At 53.4% G+C, this 21,142-nt stretch overlaps 1 protein-coding gene and 1 non-coding gene across 5 annotated transcripts; one reads left to right on the top strand and one right to left on the bottom strand.

Moving 5' to 3' along the window:
* The first annotated feature begins 1,037 nt into the window (after positions 1-1,037).
* On the top strand, positions 1,038-19,614 carry INPP5K (inositol polyphosphate-5-phosphatase K). 4 transcript variants are annotated; one of them, XM_021704490.1, is made up of 12 exons: positions 1,038-1,285; positions 3,109-3,216; positions 3,547-3,655; positions 7,562-7,678; positions 8,024-8,199; positions 8,763-8,874; positions 9,465-9,574; positions 16,299-16,485; positions 17,369-17,506; positions 17,759-17,842; positions 18,023-18,127; positions 18,305-19,614. In XM_021704490.1, exons 1-12 carry the CDS (start codon positions 1,233-1,235, stop codon positions 18,362-18,364), a joined length of 1,359 nt encoding a protein of 452 aa, XP_021560165.1. In that variant the 5' UTR covers positions 1,038-1,232; the 3' UTR covers positions 18,365-19,614. The 4 variants fall into 4 exon arrangements, with proteins under 4 accessions (XP_021560165.1, XP_021560166.1, XP_021560167.1 ...); XM_021704491.1 differs by lacking the exon at positions 17,759-17,842; XM_021704492.2 differs by lacking the exon at positions 7,562-7,678 and having other exon boundaries at positions 1,119-1,285.
* On the bottom strand, positions 13,078-13,150 carry TRNAE-CUC. The gene has a single exon. It is a non-coding gene; the product is annotated as a tRNA-Glu (tRNA).
* Positions 19,615-21,142: the final 1,528 nt, after the last annotated feature.

Below are 21,142 nucleotides of genomic sequence, written 5' to 3' on the forward strand. Positions count from 1 at the left end.
TGATGTCCTTATGTCCATTTTACAACTTAGATATCCTCAAACTCTTGCTGCTGTCCTCCATTTTACCAGGACTAGGAAAAAGTACAAGATAGCTCCAAAATTTTTTGCAGGTCAATTTCTGTAAATTAAAACATCCTCTTGTCATTTTACTTATGCAGACATCACATATCTGAAAGTAATTCAGCCATTTTATACTGGCAGGATTTCCTTTTTGCTTTTGTGCCCCCTCCCTCTTTTTTACGATCCTACCAAGCAAAACATTTATTTAAAGTAGGAGTTCTTAACCTGGCTTCCAGGTCTGTGGACCTCATAAAACTTGTTTGTAAAATTGTGTGTGCATTTTTCTGGGGAGAGCCATGGCTCTCATCAGATCCCCAAAGGAATCCCATGCACCGCCCTCCCTATCTTCCAAAAAAGACTAAGAACCAGTTATTTGAAGAAAATCTTAATCTTTGGCAAAAATCTTAATTTCTATTCATCAAAGAGAGGCAATGATTTATTTTTCATTCTTTGGTGGCTAATTTTTTAAGAGTCCTGGCACCCCCAACGTCTAATGTGTAATAGGTAACCTAATGAGTGTGAAAAGCGGGAAACACTTGAAAGTGGAAGTGGAGGAGAACTAAGGATGGAGGAGCTCTATGCCCAACTTGAGACCGATTACCTGTAGATGAGGGGCAATGAAGCTGCTTCACAGGCAGGACAGTGGCTGGACTGCCGCCCCCCCCCCCCACGCCCTTTGGACCTGTGGACGTTGGGGAGGTGGTGGGGCACAGCGCAGAGGCCAGAGACCTCAACTCCGATAACCGGCCAAACGGGCCGGGCCCAGGATGCGCGTGCGGGCCGGGCTGCGGCTTCCGCCGGAACACTATACCCCTCCCGGCCGGCCTCGCGCGGGGCACCCTGGGAGCCGCGGGGCTGCCAGATGCGCGCGCCGAGCGGGGCAGTGTTGCGTCGGGTTCTGCTGGCGCGGAGACGCGCCTCTTTCCTCCCGGCCTTTCACCGTTTCGCGCTCCGTGGGGAGTCCCGCCTCCTACCCCAGGCCGCACCACCCAGAGCCCTCCGTGCCCTCAAGCCCCGCCTCTTACGGAAGCCGAGGCGGAGGGTCAGAGTCCGGAAGGAAAACAATCGGGCGAGAGTAAGCTAGCCGGGACCTGCTGCCGGAGGGAGGTGGATCGGGCCAGGAGCGGCGGGGGCGGGGAGGCACGAGCCGGCCGGGCCGCGGCGTGGGGACGATGGCGGCCGTGAAGCCACGGAAGCCGACTGAGCCGAGAGGCAAGACGCTCAGGTGAGGAAGGCATCTGCGGGCAAGCCGGCCTGTTCCGGGCGGGATCACCATCTCCTACCCTTTCGGGGCTGCGGATCTGGGGTACAGCCAGACTGGGAGAGAAGGGGCTAGGCCTGCAGGACTGATTCTAGCTCAGAGACCCTCCCCAGTTCTCCCAAGCCAATGGCGAGGGGGCTGTTTCGGGCCCAAGCCCCGCACTCCCTCCAAACTCAGGCCGCCGAGCTCGTTCCCATTTGGGCGCCCCATGCAGGTGTCTCGGGTGGCTTCTGGCGGAGGCAACAGTATTGGGCTGTTTGAAGTTAAAGACAGAACAAGGCATTCTCCTCTCAGCTCTAGAATAGAAATCTTGTTCTTTTGATCAGCACATACATCACGGGGTCTGCCTGATCCCGTTGTGACCTCCCGAAATCCGAAATCAGGTTTAAGTAAGATCCGTTAGTGCAGTGATATAGCCTGGTACCATGCTTGCTCTTTAACGAAGAACAAAGCTAATCACCAACTTAGTGCAAGTCACGATGCAAGGATTTGCTGCTAATCGTCGGATCTGAGAGTGAGGGCAAGAAATTCCGACTTTTGCTCTCCATCCACTTAGAGTCGGTCCCTGGGAAAACAAAGAGCCTTGGACTAAAAGGGCTGCTTTCCTTAATCCTCTGTTGGACAGCAGGGGGAGATCGAAAACAAACAAAGTGCAGAATCTCTGGCCGAATGCCTGGGAAGGTGGTTTGTGTATTGTTTTGTTGATGTTCGTAGGGAGGGGCAGGAAGTTGTATTAAGCCGGCCAAGAATTTCAAGTTGTGCTTTTTAGAACATGGACCTCTAAGAACAGGATCTGGTGGAGAAGAGATGATTTTGGACATCCTGCTCTTTTCTCCCATCTCTCTCAACCCCCTGTACCCTTGCCCATTCTAGGTTTTCCTCTGCTGGAGGTCCTCCTCCTCATGGTGTACCTAAGACTCACCTAAGGCTTGGTGGCTGGACCTTGGTCTCTACAGGTTTTGTAGCCCCTGACTGCTCTGTACTCAGCTGAGTCTGGGGCTTTCTTGGAGTGTTGCTGTAACTACCCGGTGAAAGAGATCTGCAAGTGTCTCCTTCCCCTGAGCCTCTGATGGGATCCATTGTGATTGAGAGCTGCTGATCTAGTTGTCTTGCTTCCGTAGGGTTTATATGAAGCCAAGGTTCAGGATGCTATCCAGCTGATGACTTTTCCCAAAAGAGGGTAGACTCCTGAGAGAGATGTTGAGAACCCTGTCATTTAGAATCTTCACCTTTAGGCTCCCTGAAATGCTTGGCAGAATTGGTTATGCTCCAGGGACCTGCTAGGAAGAAGGAAGGAAGGGAATGTGGTGGTGTTATCTTTGTTACTTTTGAAATTCTCCTGTCTTGTAGTGCTGAGTCCTCTTACAAGGTAAAAACTGGACCTCCAAAATCTTTCTGGTGGCCTTAGGAGCCCTGAGGTGTGAATGGCTGGTGGAATTATTGAATTCCTGACTACCAACCCCATCCCCATTCCTTTCCTCGCCTGACCCTGAAACCTTTGCGCCCACTTGGCAGCCTTTCCTAACGTCAGCAGCAGCAGTGCTGCCAGCTGTGGGCAGCTGTGGGCCTGCACGGAGGAGCCAAAATGGGGTGGAAATTTCCTGCTTCAGGAACAAAGTGAGGATGAAGGGCTTGTAGTTCAGTGCCCCTGTTCCCACTACCAGGTACAGAAACTCGCGTTTCCCATTATGGTTGCCCTGGATTGTGGTGCAGCCATTAGCAGACCCATTCGTTACCTGGATAAGGTCCTACCCCCCCCCCCGACTTCCCTTCCTACCCCTGCACAGCATACATGTGGTGACGTGGAACGTGGCCTCTGCAGCACCTCCTCTAGACCTCAGCGATCTTCTTCAGCTGAACAAAGACAACCTGAATCTGGACATCTATGTCATTGGGTAGGTGTCTGCAGTGCCCCTTCCCCCATTCCCATTTCTGAGATCGATAAGCCCGACCAGTCCAAAGTTGTCCCCGTGGGGTACTCCTGTCACCTGTCCTCCTTTGCTGTGGAGGCTGAAGGCTAGGAGCTTTCAGCCTGCATCAGGACCAGTCAGTGTCTCTTGTCCTGAGTCAGTAATGGCAAGGGGTTGGCAGTCATTGGCCACGGGAGGGAGAGCTCATGGTCATGAGGACCCAAGGTTTGAAAGTGCCGAGGGCAGTACTAAATGTCTGTGGCAGAGGCGCTACCCTCCAGGCCAGGGAGAGAGCCTCTGACCTGGAATGGGCAGTTTGCAGGAAATGAACTGTGGGATCCTGAGCCTCCTTTCTGACACTGCCTTTGAAGACCCATGGAGCAGTTTCTTCATGGATGTGCTTTCCCCTCTGAGCTTCGTCAAGGTAACTTACAAGTTCATGGGCAGTTGGGAAATGTGTCTCACCTCTTGTCACTAAGCCCCAGTCCTTTGGTCTCCCGCTCAGACTTTCATGCTGTTTCCATTTATTTAAAGGCCTAAACCTCAGTTGCTCCTGGCTTCCTGGGGCTTCTGCCTGCCTTGTGTCTTTCCAATGTAGCTGGAGCTGAGCTGGGACCCCAGGGGTTAGTTTAACACCTTGACATTTTTCATGTTGGGAGAATCCTGGGGGAAGCACAGCAGGCCTTATTAACACTTCGGTGCCTATCCACCGTCAGCCTTCAATCCCTACTCACGTGCCCAGCCTGAAATCCCTGAGTATGATAATAACTGCTAATGGGCGCCTGGGTGGCTCAGATGGTTAAGCGTCTGCCTTCGGCTCAGGTCATGATCCCAGGGTCCTGGGATCGAGTTCCGCATCGGGCTCCCTGCTAGGCGGGGAGCCTGCTTCTCCCTCTGCCTCTGCCTCTCTCTCTCTCTCTGACTCTCATGAATAAATAAATAAAACATTAAAAAAATAATAACTGCTAACATTTACTGAGTGCTTACTTGGGAGTAAGCATCACAAATAAGCTCTTGATACGCATTATTGAGAACTCTTTTTTTTTTAAAGATTTTATTTATTTTTTAGAGAGCGAGCGAGAGAGAAACAGCATGAGAGGGGAGAGGGTCAGAGGGAGAAGCAGGCTCCCCGCTGAGCCGGGAGCCCGATGTGGGACTCGATCCCAGGACCCTGGGATCATGACCTGAGCCGAAGACAGACGCTTAACCGACTGAGCCACCCAGGCGCCCCATTATTGAGAACTCTTAACTCTCTTGAAATGTGGGTATTTTACAGATAAAACCAAGACTGAAAGGTCACAGAGGCTGTCTGGGATTTGAATCTAGATCTTTCAAATTTCGTAACCCGTGTTCTTTTTTTTTCTTTATTGCATTTAGCATGGAATTTATTTTTATTTTATTTATTTATTTACTTATTTTTAGAAATTTTCCTTTTATTCATTTGAGAGAGACAGAGCACGAGCAAGAGCATGAGCAAGGGGAAAGGGCAGAGGCAGAGGGAGAAGCAGACTCCCCACTGAACAGGGCACCAATGCGGGACTCGATCCCCGTACCCCAGGACCATGACTGAGCCAAAGGCAGTTGCTTAACTGACTGAACCATCCAGGCGCCCCATAACCCATGTTCTTTACTATTATACTTTATTGCTCTGCTGGTGAGCTCTGAGGCTGACAGGTATCCCATGGCTAGCCTGCTGGTATCAGAGGGTGTCCTCTGATCACAGGAGACATGTACCTCAAATTCTCAGGGGCTCAGAGGTTAGGAGAGGAGAGGAAAATAGTTCTCAGTCCGAAGGGCCAGTATTCTTTGGGGAAAGCAGACCATAGGAGAATCCACAGGAAGGCTCTAGATTGCTGGGTCTTCACCTTTACGTCCTGCACAGCTGGGGCATAAAGCATACTCCCATTCAAAGCACGCTGTGCAGTGCTTCTTGGAAATACCAGAATTCCTTTAGTCCCTTCCAGGGTGACTCATTTCTTCAGAATTAATTCTCTTACCCCAGTTTGCTTAAGGGTGCTGAGGCAAGAGCTGTGAGTCCTCTCGAGGGCAGAGCCAGGAGGAGGGAATACAAGCCTTGCCCTGCTGCTAAGGCTGGAAAAGGTCAGTCCTCAAGCCCTTGGCTCTCTCCAGATGAAGCTCAGGCCTCTTCCTACAGATGTGGAGCTACCCTCTGAGAAGGCCGAACCACTTTTCTCACCACCCACTCTCTTCCCAAGACGGGAGGCTTCCTTACACCCCGGCTCACTGGCAAGGGATTGGTAGAATGGAATCAAGCGAAGGAAATTAGCTCAGCTTGTGGCAGGGACACAACCCATTCTACCCATGTGGCCTCCCGTGTTTGGGAGGCCTGCCTCAGGGCCTAGCACCCAAAGCAGATGGGTGACCCTCTTTCCCCTAGCCAAGAACTGAGGTGAAGGGGTGAGCCCTGCTTGCAGCCTCTTCCTTTGACGGGAGTTTGCCAGTTACAGGTTGAGAAGCCTGGGCCTGACCCCCTTTGTTGGCTCCAGGGCCCCTAGCTCCCTCCCTTTAGCCCCTTCCTTAGCTCCTCCTACTTCACTTCCTCCAACAGAACTTCTCCTACAAGTCTCCCACCTTTCCCCACAGCGCCACCCTTTCTCCCAGTCCCAGGCTTTCCTGCCACCCGATCCCCCTCCCTTGCTCCTTCACAAAGCACACTGATGCCTTTGGGCGGGGTTCCAGTGGTCCAGACCTGCTCTGTGGGTTAGGGTTAAGCTTGAAAGTTCTTCTGGACCTTTATCAGTTCCTTAGGAGTCAGTTCCATTGGCATATGGGCTTGTCAGTGGGAGAGACCAAGACTGGGGCTAGAGGGTGGGGTTGGAGACACATTTGTAGCAACGTCTACCCAACGCTAGGTTCTCACACCTCCTCACTCAGTCTTGGGTTTGGGGTTCCCCTTGCTTTGACTCCTCCACGGTGCCAGAGCTCCTGGCCTGCGGGATCAGGTTTCATAATTCCTGGAAGGCCCCAGTACATGCTCCCCACCCGGGGATTTCCTCCTTGGCCTCTGCAACCTCAAGCTCCGGAAACAGCTACTTGGGTGGTAGGTGTAGACGGCCTGAGGCTGAGAGAGGGTCACTGGCTATGGCCCTTTCCCACCCCACCTCACAGAGCAGGGATTTTAGGGATCCCGGACCTCAAACATTGTTATACGAGTAGTTTTCCTTGTTCCTTAGTCTCCTTGAGCCTCAGCCTTCAGGGACAGCAGTTCCTTACAAGGTGGGCGTGAAGATTAAATGCAGTATGAAGGATTTTAGTAGACTGTGGCTATTCTCCCCGACCTGCAAACACATGTCCACCATGCTTGCTCTCATTGCCTCTGCATTGCCTTCATGGAAATCCAGCTACCCACAGTGTATAATTATTTGGGGGAACATCTTCTTAATTGTTTTCCACTGAACATTATAATGTATGCAGAAATTAGGTGTATTTTTTATGGCTTTTTATTTGTATATGCATCAGTGTTACCACCAGTCAAGTCAAGGTACAGAATATTTCTAGCACCCTAGAAGGGTCTCTCATGTTCTTTCCCTGAATTTACTTTTTTTTTTTTTTTTTAAAGTAGGCTTCACGCCCATTGTGGGGCTTGAACTCACGACCCTGAGATCAAGAATCGTGTGCTCTGAGCCAGCCAGGTGCCCCTCCCTGCATTTAAAAAAGTCTTTAAACCAGGAGTGCCTGGATGGCTCAGTCAGAAGAGCATTAGACTCTTGATCTTGGGGTTGTGAGTTTGAACCCAACATTGGTTGTAGAGATTACTAAAGAAATTTTTTTAAATCCTTAAACCAGGAAAGAATAGCTGCCAGTTAATCCTTCCAGCATCCATGAGATAGATGAGATAGAGTCCTGATTTTTCAATGAGCAAATAGACTGAGACTTGGCCCAATAGCAAATTCTAAGAGCCCAAGTGGAATTTGAAACCAGATCTGGCTAACTTCAAAGCCAGTGCCCTTAGCCACTATCCTACATTGCACCATCCCTCTCTGAGGCCCTGGCCCACGGGGGTGGCAGCCCGGAGTGCCCTAAGGACCCAGAGAGCAGGGTGAGAGGAGTCGCTAGGCTGCATGGTGCTGGGCCTGGAGAGTCGATGCCCTCCTCGTGGCAGGGTGCCCTGGTAGCCTTGTCTTCTCTGCCTTCCACCTGAGCAGGAGCAGGCGCTGGACCTGGCTTAGCTCTCAGAATGCATCATTTGGCAGTTCAGGGCAGTAAAACTCTGAGCCTGGAGCTGAGATACCGTTGACCTCAGGGCTAGGGAGGGACTTGCTCAGCTTGTGCAGGGAAATGAATGACCATTGTCCCCCCTGTGCTGTAGGTCTCCAGTGTCCGCATGCAGGGGCTCCTCTTGCTGTTCTTTGCCAAGCATCAGCATTTGCCCTTTGTCCAGATCCTCTCTACTAAATCCACCCCCACTGGCCTCTTCGGGTACTGGGTAAGGATGAGTTGTCTGAGTCATGAGCTGGAAGGCCTTCTGCCACTGGGCTGGGGAGGTCTGGACGCTGTAGGGGTGAGCAGATGGAAAAGGGGGGTGGCGTGAGTCTTCCACGCCGGTGCCCCGCATACCTACTCTCCTGCCTCTGGGAGCTTTGCACCCTTGAGACCTCGGGCCGGGTGAGCAGGGCTCTTAGATGGAGAGAGGTCACTCCAGGGAGCTGAGCGTCTGGCCCTGGGAGGTCTTGTGGCGGGCGAGACCATCTCCCCTCAGGCTTGGGATGGGAAAGGGGAGGTGTGTCTCACCCAGAGCAACTTCCACCCTTCTGCCCACTTGTCCTACCAGGGGAACAAAGGGGGCGTCACCATATGCCTGAAGCTTTATGGCTACTATGTCAGCATCATCAACTGCCACCTGCCCCCCCACATGGCCAACAATGACCAGCGGCTGGAGCACTTTGACTGGATCCTGGAGATGCAAAATTTTGAGGGACAGGATATCCCCAACATCCTGGAGCATGAGTGAGCATGCACTTGTCAACTGCCGCCCCTGTCCTCGCCCCCACACCAGCCCAAGCTAGCATTCTCCTCAGGCAGCCTGGGTTCCACCCCAGCCCTTCCCAGCCTCTTCCGTGACGCCCCATCTGCTCTCCTGTCCAGCTTTACCTGCCTGGGGTCTAGGACCTCTTCCCTTTCCCTGGCCCCCATGTCCTGCTTAGGAATTCTGGACACTTCTGAAGATCCCAGATCAAGAACCCCAGGGTCCCTGAGGTCACCCACAGGGACCTGGTTCTCAGCCTTGCCTGGTGGCCCGTTGAGGGAGGGGGAGGGAGGGCGAGAGCCTGCTCTGTGTTTGTTATTCACCCCTGGCGGCTGGTCTCTTTGGCTTACATGGCAGGGAAGCGGCCGTGAGAACAGTTCATTAGGGCTCATGCCTTGTCGTCACTGTCTCTGGCTCCTCTCCCAGCTTCCGGCACCTCACCTGCCGCCCGAGCTCTGCGCTGGAGGAGCGAGCAGGCCTAAGGCCCGTTGCTCGTCCCTTCTCTCACCTCATCACAACCCTCAGCTGCCTTTTCTCTCTGCAGCCTCATTCTCTGGTTTGGAGACATGAACTTTCGGATCGATGACTTTGGGCTGCATTTTGTCCGGGAATCCATAAAAAATCGGTGCTACAGTGATCTGTGGGAGAAGGATCAGGTAACAAGTGAGGGAAGGGTCCGGAGGGGTGATCGGAGCCCATTGTGGAAGTCCAACATCAAATGTGGGGGGCACTGCTCAGGTCCCTTAGCCACCTGTTCTCCGTTTCCAGGCCTCTGAAGTCCTTGTTCCCGGGTGGGGAGGAGTTTAACAGGGCTTTGCACCCAGGGGCCTGATCTTCCCCTGGAGGAGCTGCTGGGTGTGCGTCAAGATAGGGAACAAGAAGGGCTTTGGCTTGCCCTTTGGGGGGACCCTGGCTACCCCAGCCTCCCCTCTGATACATGTTTGCTGGTGACTCCCAGAGAGATGGAATTCAAAGCCTGGTCCCTGTAGTCCAAGGACTGGGAAATGGCAGGCAGCTGCCTCCCCTGGGACTATGGGATAATGTTTGCAAAAGGCTTCAGCTTTCCTGAGTCTGGGGGTGGAGTGGGGATGGGCCGCTGAGGCCGTCACTGGAGCAGTGAGGAAGTGAGGTGGTGTTGCTTGACTCTTGACCTGTGGCGATGGCATATGCTGATCCCTCGAATGGAGTGTGTGCTGGGCCACTGGGTCAGGACCACTAGGAGACGGGCCTGTGGCTTTCTCTCCAGCTCAGCATTGCCAAGAGACATGATCCACTGCTCCGGGAATTCCAGGAGGGCCCCCTGCTCTTCCCACCCACCTACAAGTTTGATAAGAACTCCAACAACTATGACACCAGGTGAGGGGGCTCCCGCAGGAGAGGATCAGCCTGCCACCGATTTGGAATTAGCCTGTGAGGAGGGAATGAGGGGCCAAGAGGCCTGGGAAGTCAGGTTGTGTGGGCCCTAGTGGCAGAGGGAGCTGCCTCAGAATAGAAGTGTTAGGGAAGCAGGAGTAGATGCAGCCGTCCCCTCAGGGGTGGCACCTCCCACCCACCTCATGCGGCGCTGACTGTGGGAGCTGTCCCAGGTTGTCCTCAGAGAGCAGGAAGGTGCTGGCAAGGGTGGGGGCTGGGGGCAGGGGCAGGGGCAGGGCAGGTAGGGCAAGGAGGGGGTGGGGGGGAAGCATCTGATTCCTCACTCGGGAGGGACTGCGTTCCAGCATTCTGGGAACCCGTGCTTCCACTCCCCCAGGCTTTCTGGTCCTTCCCAGACAGGGGCACAGAGCTCTTGGCTCAGCCCGTTACTGGTATCGGCTACCCCTGCCCCAGCTGTGAGCGGATCAGGTACTACTTAGGAAGATGAAGTAGTAGGTGTCAATAGAGAAGTTTATGGGGAACAATGTAGAGACAGTGTATCTAGTAGTTAGAAATACAGCTCTGCTCCTCCTCAGCAGCATGTCCTTGGATAAGGTATTTAAACCTCAATATCGTCATCTACAAAATGGGGATGATAGTAGTACCCACCTCATGGGGTTGAGGATTGAATGAGACCTTGGCACGTGCTTAGCCCGGTGCCTGGCGGCTGGTGAGCACTGTAGCAACTGCTGGCGTTCGATTCGCGTCTTCAGGTGGCGGTAGTTTTACTGAAAACCTCTCTAGGACCCGAGAAGGGGCCAGGAAACCACCCAAACTTTAAGCTTAGGCAGAGGGTCAAGAGCAGCTCTGCCATGAAGTTCCCGGCCCAATTTGGCAAGGATTCTCGTCTCTTTGAAGAAAAAGAACACCTTCCATGTTACAGGGTTTTTGTTACACCCGGAGCAGCTCCTTCACGTAACTCCTCTCAGCAGGACTGTCTTATGAGGGAGGCAGGAGGTGCCTCCAGGGCAGGGCCTCTGGAGTGTCGGGAGTGAACAGGCGTCTCCCCAGCCAGGCCGGGGTGAGAGCTGGAGCGGACGGCCCTGTGCTGGCAGGGGCATGACAGAGCCCCAGCGTCTCCCCTCCAAGGAAGGGAGAGGGGGCGAGGCCTTTCAGGAGTGTGAAGCAAGACGTGCTGGGGTCATGGGCTGGCAAGTGCACACAAGAAGAGGCCACGAACAGAGCAGGCCGGAAAGGAGGTAAGAGGGCAGGAGCCAGCTGGCGAGGCAGCCCGGGGCCCCAGCTGCAGGGAGACTGCTAGTCTCTCCAGCCATCCATTGGAAATGAGAGCTGTCATGGAAATTGTGAGGCCTTGGTGGGATGGGCCTGGGCCTGGGCCTTGGCGGCTGGGACCTCCGACCAGTGGACTTCCAGTGCTCACTTGCTAGCTGGAAGATTGCTGCTGGCAGGCCATGTGGCCCGGGGTCCCTTTGCCCCCACCCCCAGGTGCGGTAGGGAAGCCACCAGGAGACTAGAAGGCATTGAAGACAGCTGAGCGTCGGCTAGGCTGTGATCAGCAGGTACTGAGATTGGGTACAGAGGCCCCGAGATGTTAAAGGACTTCCCCAGGAGGCTCAGCTGGTAATGGCGGAGCTGGACTCGGTGGCCCGCAGTGCTTCTGTCTAGCCCACAGCACCTCCAAATTCACAGCCAGCCTTGCCGGCAGCAGCAAAAAGGAGGGCAGGATGGGGATAGCAGAGGGTTGCTAAGGAGGAGGCAGATACTTACTTCCACATAATAGGTACAATCCACATTGTGACTGACATTACCAAGCACTTACCATGTGCCTGTGTAGCCAGACTGTTCTTCATCCTTGAAAAACCAGCTCAGACATCATCGCTGTTAGAAGGCCGTCCCTGACCCTTCCCCCATCTCACTGAGAGTTCTCTCCTGCCCATATGCTGCCTGAAAGCCTTGCACACACCATGCTTTCAGTGTCGTTTTCAAGACACAGTGTGCTTTTCCTGCTGTACTATGAATGCCTGAAGAGACTGGATTTGATTTATGACCATCTCTGGTATGTAGCATGGTGCCTGGCATGTGTTCGAATTGGGAGCCTGAGAGGACAGAAGGAAAAGATAAGGTATTTAAGGAGCAGCCAGTCTATTAGAGGAATCCACCCATAGCAAGAGATCCAAATAAGCACTATCAAGTCCAGGAGTTGGCCAGTAGAAGATTCTAGAACTCTGGAAGTGCTGAAGGAGGTTGAGCGAATGGTAAAGAGGCGGGCAGCTGAACCAGGAAGAGTCAGTCAGAGCTGTTGTCAAGGAAACAGCAGAGTTTAGCAGAGAGGGGAGAGGGGCAGGCATTCCTGTCAGTCAGCAGCGCCGGTGAGAGGCACCTCGAGAAGAGCCTGACCAGCGGTACAAAGTGACTGTGAGTGAGTCGTGTTTGGGGCACGGTACACGTGCATCTTTGCCCAGCGACAGCAACCTCCCCTAAGCCAGGACGTAATGAGAAACGAGGTCAGCTCCATTACAGAGGAGGGTGAACAGACCCAAAGTGGGAAATCCTGTTAAAGTCAGGGATTGCCATAGGGTTTTGTTACAGTTGACGTGAGCCTGGTCAGCCTCTCCACTAGGCAATGAGCAGAGGATAGTATCAATCTAGTCAAGACTCAGGTCCAGAGTTCAGTAAGACGCTTAGAAGCCATCTATAGGGAGCCGAAGGGAAAAGTTCCATTTCAAACCCAGAAATGGAACACATCACTACTTTGGGGTCAGTAAATCAGCTCAGCTTTCTGGGCTCTTAAAGAGAAATTTGCAGAGCTTGTTGGTTCTGGTTTGTCTAAAGTAAGGACATAGTGATCTCCAGAAACAATTCTTGTACTTAGTCACAACCATTCAGCCAAAAAGCCTAAGTGAGGTCCGGTTCAGGTAAGGCATGCGATGAGACAGTTCTGGCTGCTGGGAATTGGCCACATTGGAGTGCAGTGGGAGGAGCATGGAATTCATGGACCTGGGCAGGCATCCGACTTCCACCTGCACAGGGTGATGTCTGAACTTCAGTGTCTTGTAGTGGGGGGAGAATGTGACCTGTAACATTCTTCCAGTGCCAAGAGGATCAGGACAGTCCATGAGACACCTATCACAGTGTCAAAGGCACAGAAGGACCCCCATCTTTTGCAATTGTCATTATTAGAAATGGAGAACTGGGCGGGGGAAGGCCCCACTGGGGGGCTGTCGGTTAAGCATCCAACTCTTAATTTCGGCTCAGGTCGTGATCTCATCAGGGTTGTGGACTCAAGCCCCAAGTCTGGCTGCATGCTCAGTACAGTCGGCTTGAGTTTCTTTCTCCCTCTGCCCCTCCCCCCTGCATGTGTGCGTGTGCACCTCTCTCTAAAATAAATCTTTTTTTTTTTAAGAAAGAAATGGAGAACTGAGAGAATATATGTAATATTTAACTTGTACATACACGTTTATTTATTTATTTATAAGTAGGCTCCACGCCCAACATGAGGCTTGAACTCACGACCCTGAGATTGAGAGTCACATGTTCTACCAACTGAGCCAGCCAGGCGCCCAAATTCGTACACATTTAACTTGTTTCTTGTCTTTTTTTTGTCAGACAAGCTCCTCGAGGACTTTGTCAGTCCCGTTTTTCAGATCCCCAGCTGCCCAGCATATAATAAGGGCTCAGTAAATCTTCATTGAAAGACTGAAGCATACAGGTGCCCAGTGATAAGCCTGGGCAGGCCCTGGAAAAGGAGAAAAGGAAGCCAGGTTGAGAGGTACTGAGGAGGAAGGAGAGACAGGCTGTGGTCCGGACTTGGGGAGGATCCTGAAGTGACAGCAAGTTACCATAATAGGGAAGTTGGGGAGGGGGAATGCTTTGAAAGGGAAAGTGGTACATTTGTGTGGTTCAGTCCCAAGTTTAAGCATTGCTAGGTACTGAATGTCCAAGGTGGATTCGGAGATTGTATGTCTGTCGTCTCTGGAGTGGAAATAGCATATTCTGATGTGCTCTGAACACTCCTCAGAAGAGTAGAAGGTTGAGACAACCCCAGGAGCCCCAAACAGATGTGGTTGAGCCAGTTAGCACTTCTTGACCACTCCCTTAACACACCTTAATTTGTTTAATCCTCACAATGGCTCTTTGAAGTAAGTACTGTTATCACCCCATCTTAGAGCTGAAGAAGCTGAGGCTGGGAGAAGTGAAGCCACTTGCCCATGGGCACATAGCTTTCTTTCTCTCTTTTAAACTAGATTACCAGTTAATTATAAAGTGATATAATTCAGGAACCGGCAGATGGAAAAGAGGCCTAGGGCAAGGTGTGGGGAGAGGGCGAGGAGCTTCCATGCCCTCCGAGCCTGCCACTCTCTCCAAGTCACGTGTTCACCAACCAGAACCACATAGCTCTTAATTAACAGGGCAGAACCTCCCCCCAGATCCTGGTGTCTGATTGTGGAGTCGGACTTTACCAGCGAGACATCATTCTGCCTGCCTCTCTGTTGCTAGAAGACTGTATTGCTGTTGAATTGACAACAGTATGTCGGAAATGTTTATTTAAAATAGTAAATGGGGGCACCAGGGTGGCTTAGTCCGTCAAGCATCTGCCTTCGGCTCAGGTCTTGATCCCGGGGTCCTGGGATCGAGCCCCGAGTCAGGCTCCCTGCTTGGCGGCGAGCCTCCTTCTCCCTCTCCCCTGCTTGTGCGCGCTCGCTCTCTCTCTCTCTCTTTCAAATAAATAAAATAAATGTAAAAATCTTAAAAAAACAAACAGTAAGTGAGGGGCGCCTGGCTCCCGCATCGGCCTCCCTGCTCAGCGGGGAGCCTGCTTCTCCCTCTCCGTCTGCCGCTCCCCCTGCTTGTGTTCACTGTGTCAAATAAATAAATAAAATCTTTAAAAAAAAATAGTAAGTGAATAAAACGACAAAAAATAGCATTGCAAACTGGTTATCAGTATCTGAAACTGTATACGTCAGGATTAGATGGGCATTTTTGAGGAGAGAGATTGAGTTTGAGGTTTTCGTGAGTTTGGGTTCCACAAGCAGTTGTGCGTACTACGGTCCAGGCTGCGCAGGAGATCTCAAGAGCCAGTCCTTGCCTCCCACCCTCCCACACGAACCAGTATGCCGACTGGGAAACAGAAAACGACAGCACTGGATAACATAATAGGGGAAGCACTGGTGCAGAATGCTTTGGAAGCGGAAAGTAGAGCTCAAAGATGGCTTTCGGACAAAGACAGCCCTGGAACTGGGCCTCTCCCTGTGAAGAAGGGTGTTCCAGGCAGCACAAACTGCACGAGGAAAGGTCCAGAGGCTGGAGAGTCACTGTGGTGGGCGGGTGGGGGAGAGTGGTGGGAGATGGTGTAGGATGAGGGGGTCAGGCTCCTTAAAAGCCGTGCTTGGGGACCTGGGCTTTGTTCTGCAGGCAGTGAAGACTCCTGAAAGGTTTTAAAGTAGGAAACCATCTGACTAGGCTTTACTACTCTGGGTTCATTTAAACTCAAGGGGGAGGAACCCAGAACAGAAGCTGCCCCCACCCCCATTCCAGGACTTGGGGCCCCCCCCCTTGGAGGGCACTGCCTGGTCTTAGGGAACACCCCTATAGCTGCCTGGGCATGGCTGTGTTAGGAGTCAGAGGCTTGCCTGTCTTGGGCAACCACAGTTTCCTAGGGGAGGAAAGAACTTCTGTCTCCAGGGGTGTACAGCCTCTCGGGCTCCTCAGTGAAGCTAGTAAGCAAAGAACAGGCCAGAGGTTTCTCAGTTGACTCTTTTTTTTTTTTTTTTTTTTAAGATTTATTTTTTTGACAGAGGGAGACAGCGAGAGAGGGAACACAAGCAGGGGGAGTGAGAGAGGGAGAAGCGGGCTTCCCATGGAGCAGGGAGCCTGTTGCAGGGCTCGATCCCAGGACGCTGGGATCACGACCTGAACTGAAGGCAGATGCTTAACGACTGAGCCACCCAGGCGCCCCTCTCAGTTGACTCTTGAGAACAAAGAGTCACAACAGCCAGTGATTACAGGGAGCTTATTTCGTGCCAGGCACTGTGCTAAGTAATTTTGTGTGCTTTTCCTCATTCAATCATGTCAGCAACCCTGTGAGGTAACTATTACCTTCATTTTACAGATGAGGAAGCTGAGGTCGAGGAGAAGGTGGCCTGGTCATGAAGAGCTTGTGCTCTGTGGTCGTGCTGCCTGGCCTTGAATCCTGACTCCATCACTCAGTAGCTGTGTGACTTCGGGAAAGTTCGCTGAGTCTCGATTTCTCTGCCTTTGAGAGAGGGGACCAGCGGTACTGATGGCAGGCACACAGTGAGCCTCCCCGAGTGCTTCCCTTTCCTGAGGTTGCACCGTTAGTGAGAGGGAAGCCCAATTCCAGCTTACCTCTAACTCTAAAATCCAGACCTCAGCTTCTTTGGTCTACTGCTGCTTTCGGTCTAGAAGTCAGAAAAGCTTTGAAGTGGAATGTTTCTGAATCACAATTTGATTCATAAAAACGAAGACTAGACTGGAGGTCCTTGGCTGAGTCTGACAAAGGCCAGTATGCTTCTGATCCTCTCGGGCCCCCTCCTCCCTGCTGCCATGCCACACTCCCACTGGGGCCCAGGGGTCTCTTGGCCACTGAGAGGCCCTGGTGTTAGGGGCTCCAGCAGGCTTGCTGGGGGTACCATCTTGCTCTCCTGCCAACCCTTCTCTCCACATTCGTTTTCCCCTCCACCCCCAGTGAGAAAAAACGCAAGCCTGCATGGACCGACCGCATCCTGTGGAGGATGAAGCGGCAGCCCCAGGCCAACCCCCACACCCAGAGGCTGCCAGCCCCCCACTTCTGCCTGTCTCTGAGGAGCTATGTCAGCCACATGATGTACTGCATCAGTGACCATAAGCCGGTCACCAGCACCTTTGACTTGGAGGTGAATTTCCAGGCTGCCTGGCACTTGACAGAGCACCCGCTGGGCCACCTCCCAAACCCCCCAGCCCGGGATTCTAATGTCAGCACATCTCCCAGGGGAGACCTGTAGGAGGACACGATTGCCACTCCTCCCAGGTCAGGTATCCCAGCTCTTAGAAGCTGTTGAGGGCTCCGTCAAAAACGTGTTCAGACCCTTTGTAAATAGGTTTCCATTTCATTTCCTCTTGGTACTGTCTCCTGGGGCTAATGGGTTCCATTATGCTTATTACCTACCATGTAAGTAGGACTTCCTTCTGTTTGTCTTAAATCTACCTGGATCAGGTTGCAAAGGGAGCTCCCTCCATCCTTGCTTCTTGCCATCAAATGACCAAGGCAATGTTGACCTCCTTTGAGACCTGCTGGCTGCCCTCAGCCTTCACTTTTTCGTGGCTGGTTTGTCTGTCCTTATACCGTTCTGTCTCTCCACATGCCTGTAGCTGTTCTCTCCAGGGCTACCCCCCCCCCCACTGTAGGTCAGGAACCCTAGAGGCCTGAGAGCAGCTACCTGGCTTCTTTCTTAAACCTGTCAGCAACTCCCCCATTCTCCCCCACCCTCTCCCCTCAGCACTTGGCTGTCTGCTTGGTTACCCACTGGGCCCCCAGCCCCATCCTCCCTGGCAGGGCCAGCCACCCCTAACAAGCCTTTGGCCCTTTCTCCTTCCAGCAGGCCAGCCAAGGTCTGATACTGTCTTGGGGCAGCCTAGTGGAGTTCTGTGCCCACCCCCTTGTGTGCCCCTCTTCCCCCTCACTGACGATGATGTGTTGGAAAGTTCACAGCAAGAATGCGAGCCTCAGAGAAAGGAATGGTGCTATGGGATTTCACCCTCTTTCCCACCTCCATGTAGCTGAAGCCATTGGTGTCTGCCCCACTGATCACCCTGATACCCGAGAGGCTGTGGACCATGGAGAACGACATGTTGATCAGCTACTCCTTGACCCCAGACTTTCTCAGCAGCCCCTGGGACTGGATTGGACTATACAAGGTGATGTGGCAGGCAAGACGTGGTGTCCATCAGCCATACCCTTCTGGTTTATCCATCCTGGGGGCTCACAGGAGCTGGGTACAGAGACTGAAGAGCTCGTGCTCATCACACAGGGGTCCTTGCCCCCCTAGAGGCTGGCGGTGAAGGGGAGGGTGCATACAGTACAATGGCCAGCCTGAGGCATCTCCTTGGGACTTGTCGTAGGTGCTGTGTCCTCCCAGACCACCGACTGCCCAATCCCCTCTCTCACAGGTGGGGCTGCGCCACATTAATGACTACGTGTCCTATGTCTGGGTCAGGGACAACCAGGTCTCCTTCAGCGATGGGCTGAGCCAGGTACCTGCCCGCTTCCCTGAGATAGGTATTCCATGTCTCCCACGTGGGAGACATGCTCATGCCTTGCCTGAGCACTGCTCTGTCTTTTGGAAGGAACAGAGGGTGGGATAACTTGTTGCTGAGAGCTGGGTGGGGCCCAGGCCGCGGAGCTGACCCCGTTCCTCTCCATCCTCCCACCAGGTATACTTCAATACCAGCAATATCCCTGAGACTGAGGACCAGTTTCTCCTCTGTTACTATAGCAACAGTCTACATTCTGTGGTGGGGATAAGCAAACCCTTCAAGGTATGCTGGTGGGGGAAGGGGACTTGAGCCCCTCCTCAGTTCTCCAATGCCACAGGCCTAGGAACCCACTTGGACCACGGAGCTGCATGCATTGGAGAAGGGGAGTGATGGAAAGGCACAGAGGAAAATCTGCTCTCCCCTCCCCCCTTCTACTCACCGCCTGTTTTATCCTTGCAGATCCAGCCTGGCTCCTTCTTAGCGGAGGACCCACTGGGGGAAGCCCAACCACACATCTGAGCCCGGATGAGAGTGGATCCAGGGTGGAGGCCAGAGCTGGTCTGCCCACACCGCCCACAGCTCTGGGGGCCCAGCCCAGCCCCCAGAGGAGGCAGCAGGTATCCTCCGTCTCCCAGGGGGAGCTCTAGCCACACTCCTTTGCTCTCTCTGGTCCAGATCTCTAGAATTGGCCACTTAAATACAGGTTTTTGTTGCTGAGATATGAGTGAAACCAGCTAGTTTGTCAACAGTGAAGACCTGGGACAATCCACTGGATGTGGGAAGGACCCTCCAGCTTGTACCTTGTTTCTTGATTTTCCCCCCACACACTCCCAGTCCCGCCCAAGCAGGCCTGCCAGGCACATGCCCCATCTGGCACAGGCCTGCATTCTTGTCACGCCATCCTGGGCCTCAGGCTGCCTGGGAGGGGGGAGAAACTCGCATCTGCACAGGCCCCATAGGCCGGTTGGCACAAGCAGCCTGGGTTCCAGGAGTCTTGGCATCTCATTGCCTCTCCCCCTGGGGGATGGGCAGAAGGTTTGGGATCCCTGCTTGTAGCAAAAGCAATTAGACTAAGTGGGCAGGATGGAGGGGCCCCTCTACCCAGGCTCTTATTTAGGTCCTGTGGGCAGGATGATGAGTGTCCTGCCAGCACCCCTGCCCCCATGGAGTCTGACCCAGGAAGTTCCGGGGCTGGTGGGTCAGGCTCCATGCCCTAACCTGCCCTCTTGTGAAGGGTTGGCAGGTGGTAGAGGAACTGTGGCCACAGACTTTTCCAGGGTGTTTCTTGCCCAGTCAAGCTCATCTGCTCCTACCCTTGCCTGCAGTCACTGGCCAGAAACCTGCCCTCTCTCTAGACTGCCCTAGCACCTAGAAGTGGAGGCAGGCAGAGAAGAGAGCCAAAATCTAGACATTTTACGGAATCTGGCCTTGAGGGTCTTCAGAGAACATTCTCTAGGTGCTGTGTGGGCCCTCAGTCCCACTCCCGCCACTTGCCTCCAGCCACTGGTGATTCAACGGCCCTTCTCCCAGGAGAGGACACCTCAGGGAACCTGCTCTGTGATTGTCACGCCCATCCTATGACCTGAGACTGAGGGACACTCCAGTCCACTCTATGATCCATACTCCACCCTGGGAGCCGTGTGTACCATCAAGAACTGTCCCCCTGGCTTCTAGTGGCCCCTGGCTGTGCTCTATGTCTGTTGTTTTGGGGGGGGGGGATAATTAGAAACATGGCTTTTACACTTGTGTGTGGCTCCATGATGGCAGCGGCGGGGGAGCTGCTGGTGGTGGTGGTATGACTCCATGCCCTTGCTAGACTCTAGGACGAGGGCCCTGTAGACCTAGACCAGACTTGCTGTGTCTGAGAGTGGCAGATGGTGCCCAGATGAGAATGGGGTGAGGTCCCAGGGTGGTGGCCCCTGGGTCCCTGGCACAGTTGGGGCGAGCCACCTATGCTATTAGGCACTTTGTTTACCTTGGTGCGAAGTAGAATGGGTTTCTGGGACCTGACGGCTCTCAGAAAAGGTGCTCTGCATTCACTCGTTCATCTCTCCTCACCCACATTCCTTCATCTTAGTCTTGAGCCTTGGTCCCAGGTCAAGCTATCCAAAAAAGTCACCATCTTTTTTCCCCTGAGCCTCCTGCCCCAAGGTCTCCACGGTAATCTCTGTCCCTGCCCCAACACACTCACACCTGAGGAGCCCTGACCACTCGCACTTGCCCACCTCTGGCCTTCTCACCTGCACAAGCCTCATGGCTGCTGCCCACCGCACCTGTCATTTGCAGCCAGGGAAACCAAGGCTCAGAGGAGTGGCGTGATCCATCCAAAGTTACACAGGCAGCCGTGGTATCATGCAGAGCCAGAAACACAGGAATGAGGTCAAGACCTGGATTTGAATCCGAGTTACACTTGGTTGTCTGTAAAATACAAATAATGTATGTATTCACAAGATCATTGTGAGAGAACAGTTGGAAAAACACCCAAAGCAACAGCATACCTGTCTTCTTACTCTGATCTCTGTAGCCCTGGGGCTGGGTCTCAGGGGACACTCTACCACCACCTTCTGCTTGTGGAGCATGCTTGTCCACGTACCCACCTTTCCCCTTCCCCCTTAAGTCTTCACACACCCCTACCCGTGCCTCCTGTTGGAGGGGCCCCCCCTGGCCTGGGAGGGGCGAGTCCAGCAGTGATTGAGAGGTCGGGAAGGGGAAGGGGGAGTGTTCTGCCTCCTCTTGGCCCCAGTCAGGATATGGCCGCTCTGGGCCCAGCCCTGACCCGCTGGGTGGAAACAGGAAATGTGTGAGACTTGGTGTGCACTGGGTCTCTGTGCCTGGCTCCACAGCTGATAAGGGCCATTGTGTGGCCACCGGGGATGAGCCTGCCCTAGATAAATGTGCTTCTCAGAGGAAGGAAGGAAGCTTTGCTGGCCTTTCCTGGGCGGGGGATGCCGTGGGGAGGGAAGGAAAGTGTGCCCCAGGGGAAGGTGCTTGTCCAGGGGGCTGTCAGGGCCAGCACTGGCCCACTGGACTCCACCCCTCCCATGCCAGTGTCTCCCTCTGGAAAGGTCACTTTTCCCCATCCTCTTCCCCTTCTTACTTCCTATAAGGAATGGCTGAAGACCTGAGGGCTCAGTCCCAGGCCAGGAAAGTGTCAGCAGTGATTTAGCAACAATAACGATAGAAAACAGGACATTGGGGGTGAGGGGCACCTGAAGGTACTATGGAAAAGTGAGAAGCCAACAGGGCTAAGGCCTCCCAAAGCCAGGGAGTCCAGTCCTCCCAAGCATTAGAGGCCCC

Source organism: Neomonachus schauinslandi, chromosome 15, assembly GCF_002201575.2.
Source record: "Neomonachus schauinslandi chromosome 15, ASM220157v2, whole genome shotgun sequence".
Lineage (NCBI taxonomy): Eukaryota > Metazoa > Chordata > Mammalia > Carnivora > Phocidae > Neomonachus > Neomonachus schauinslandi.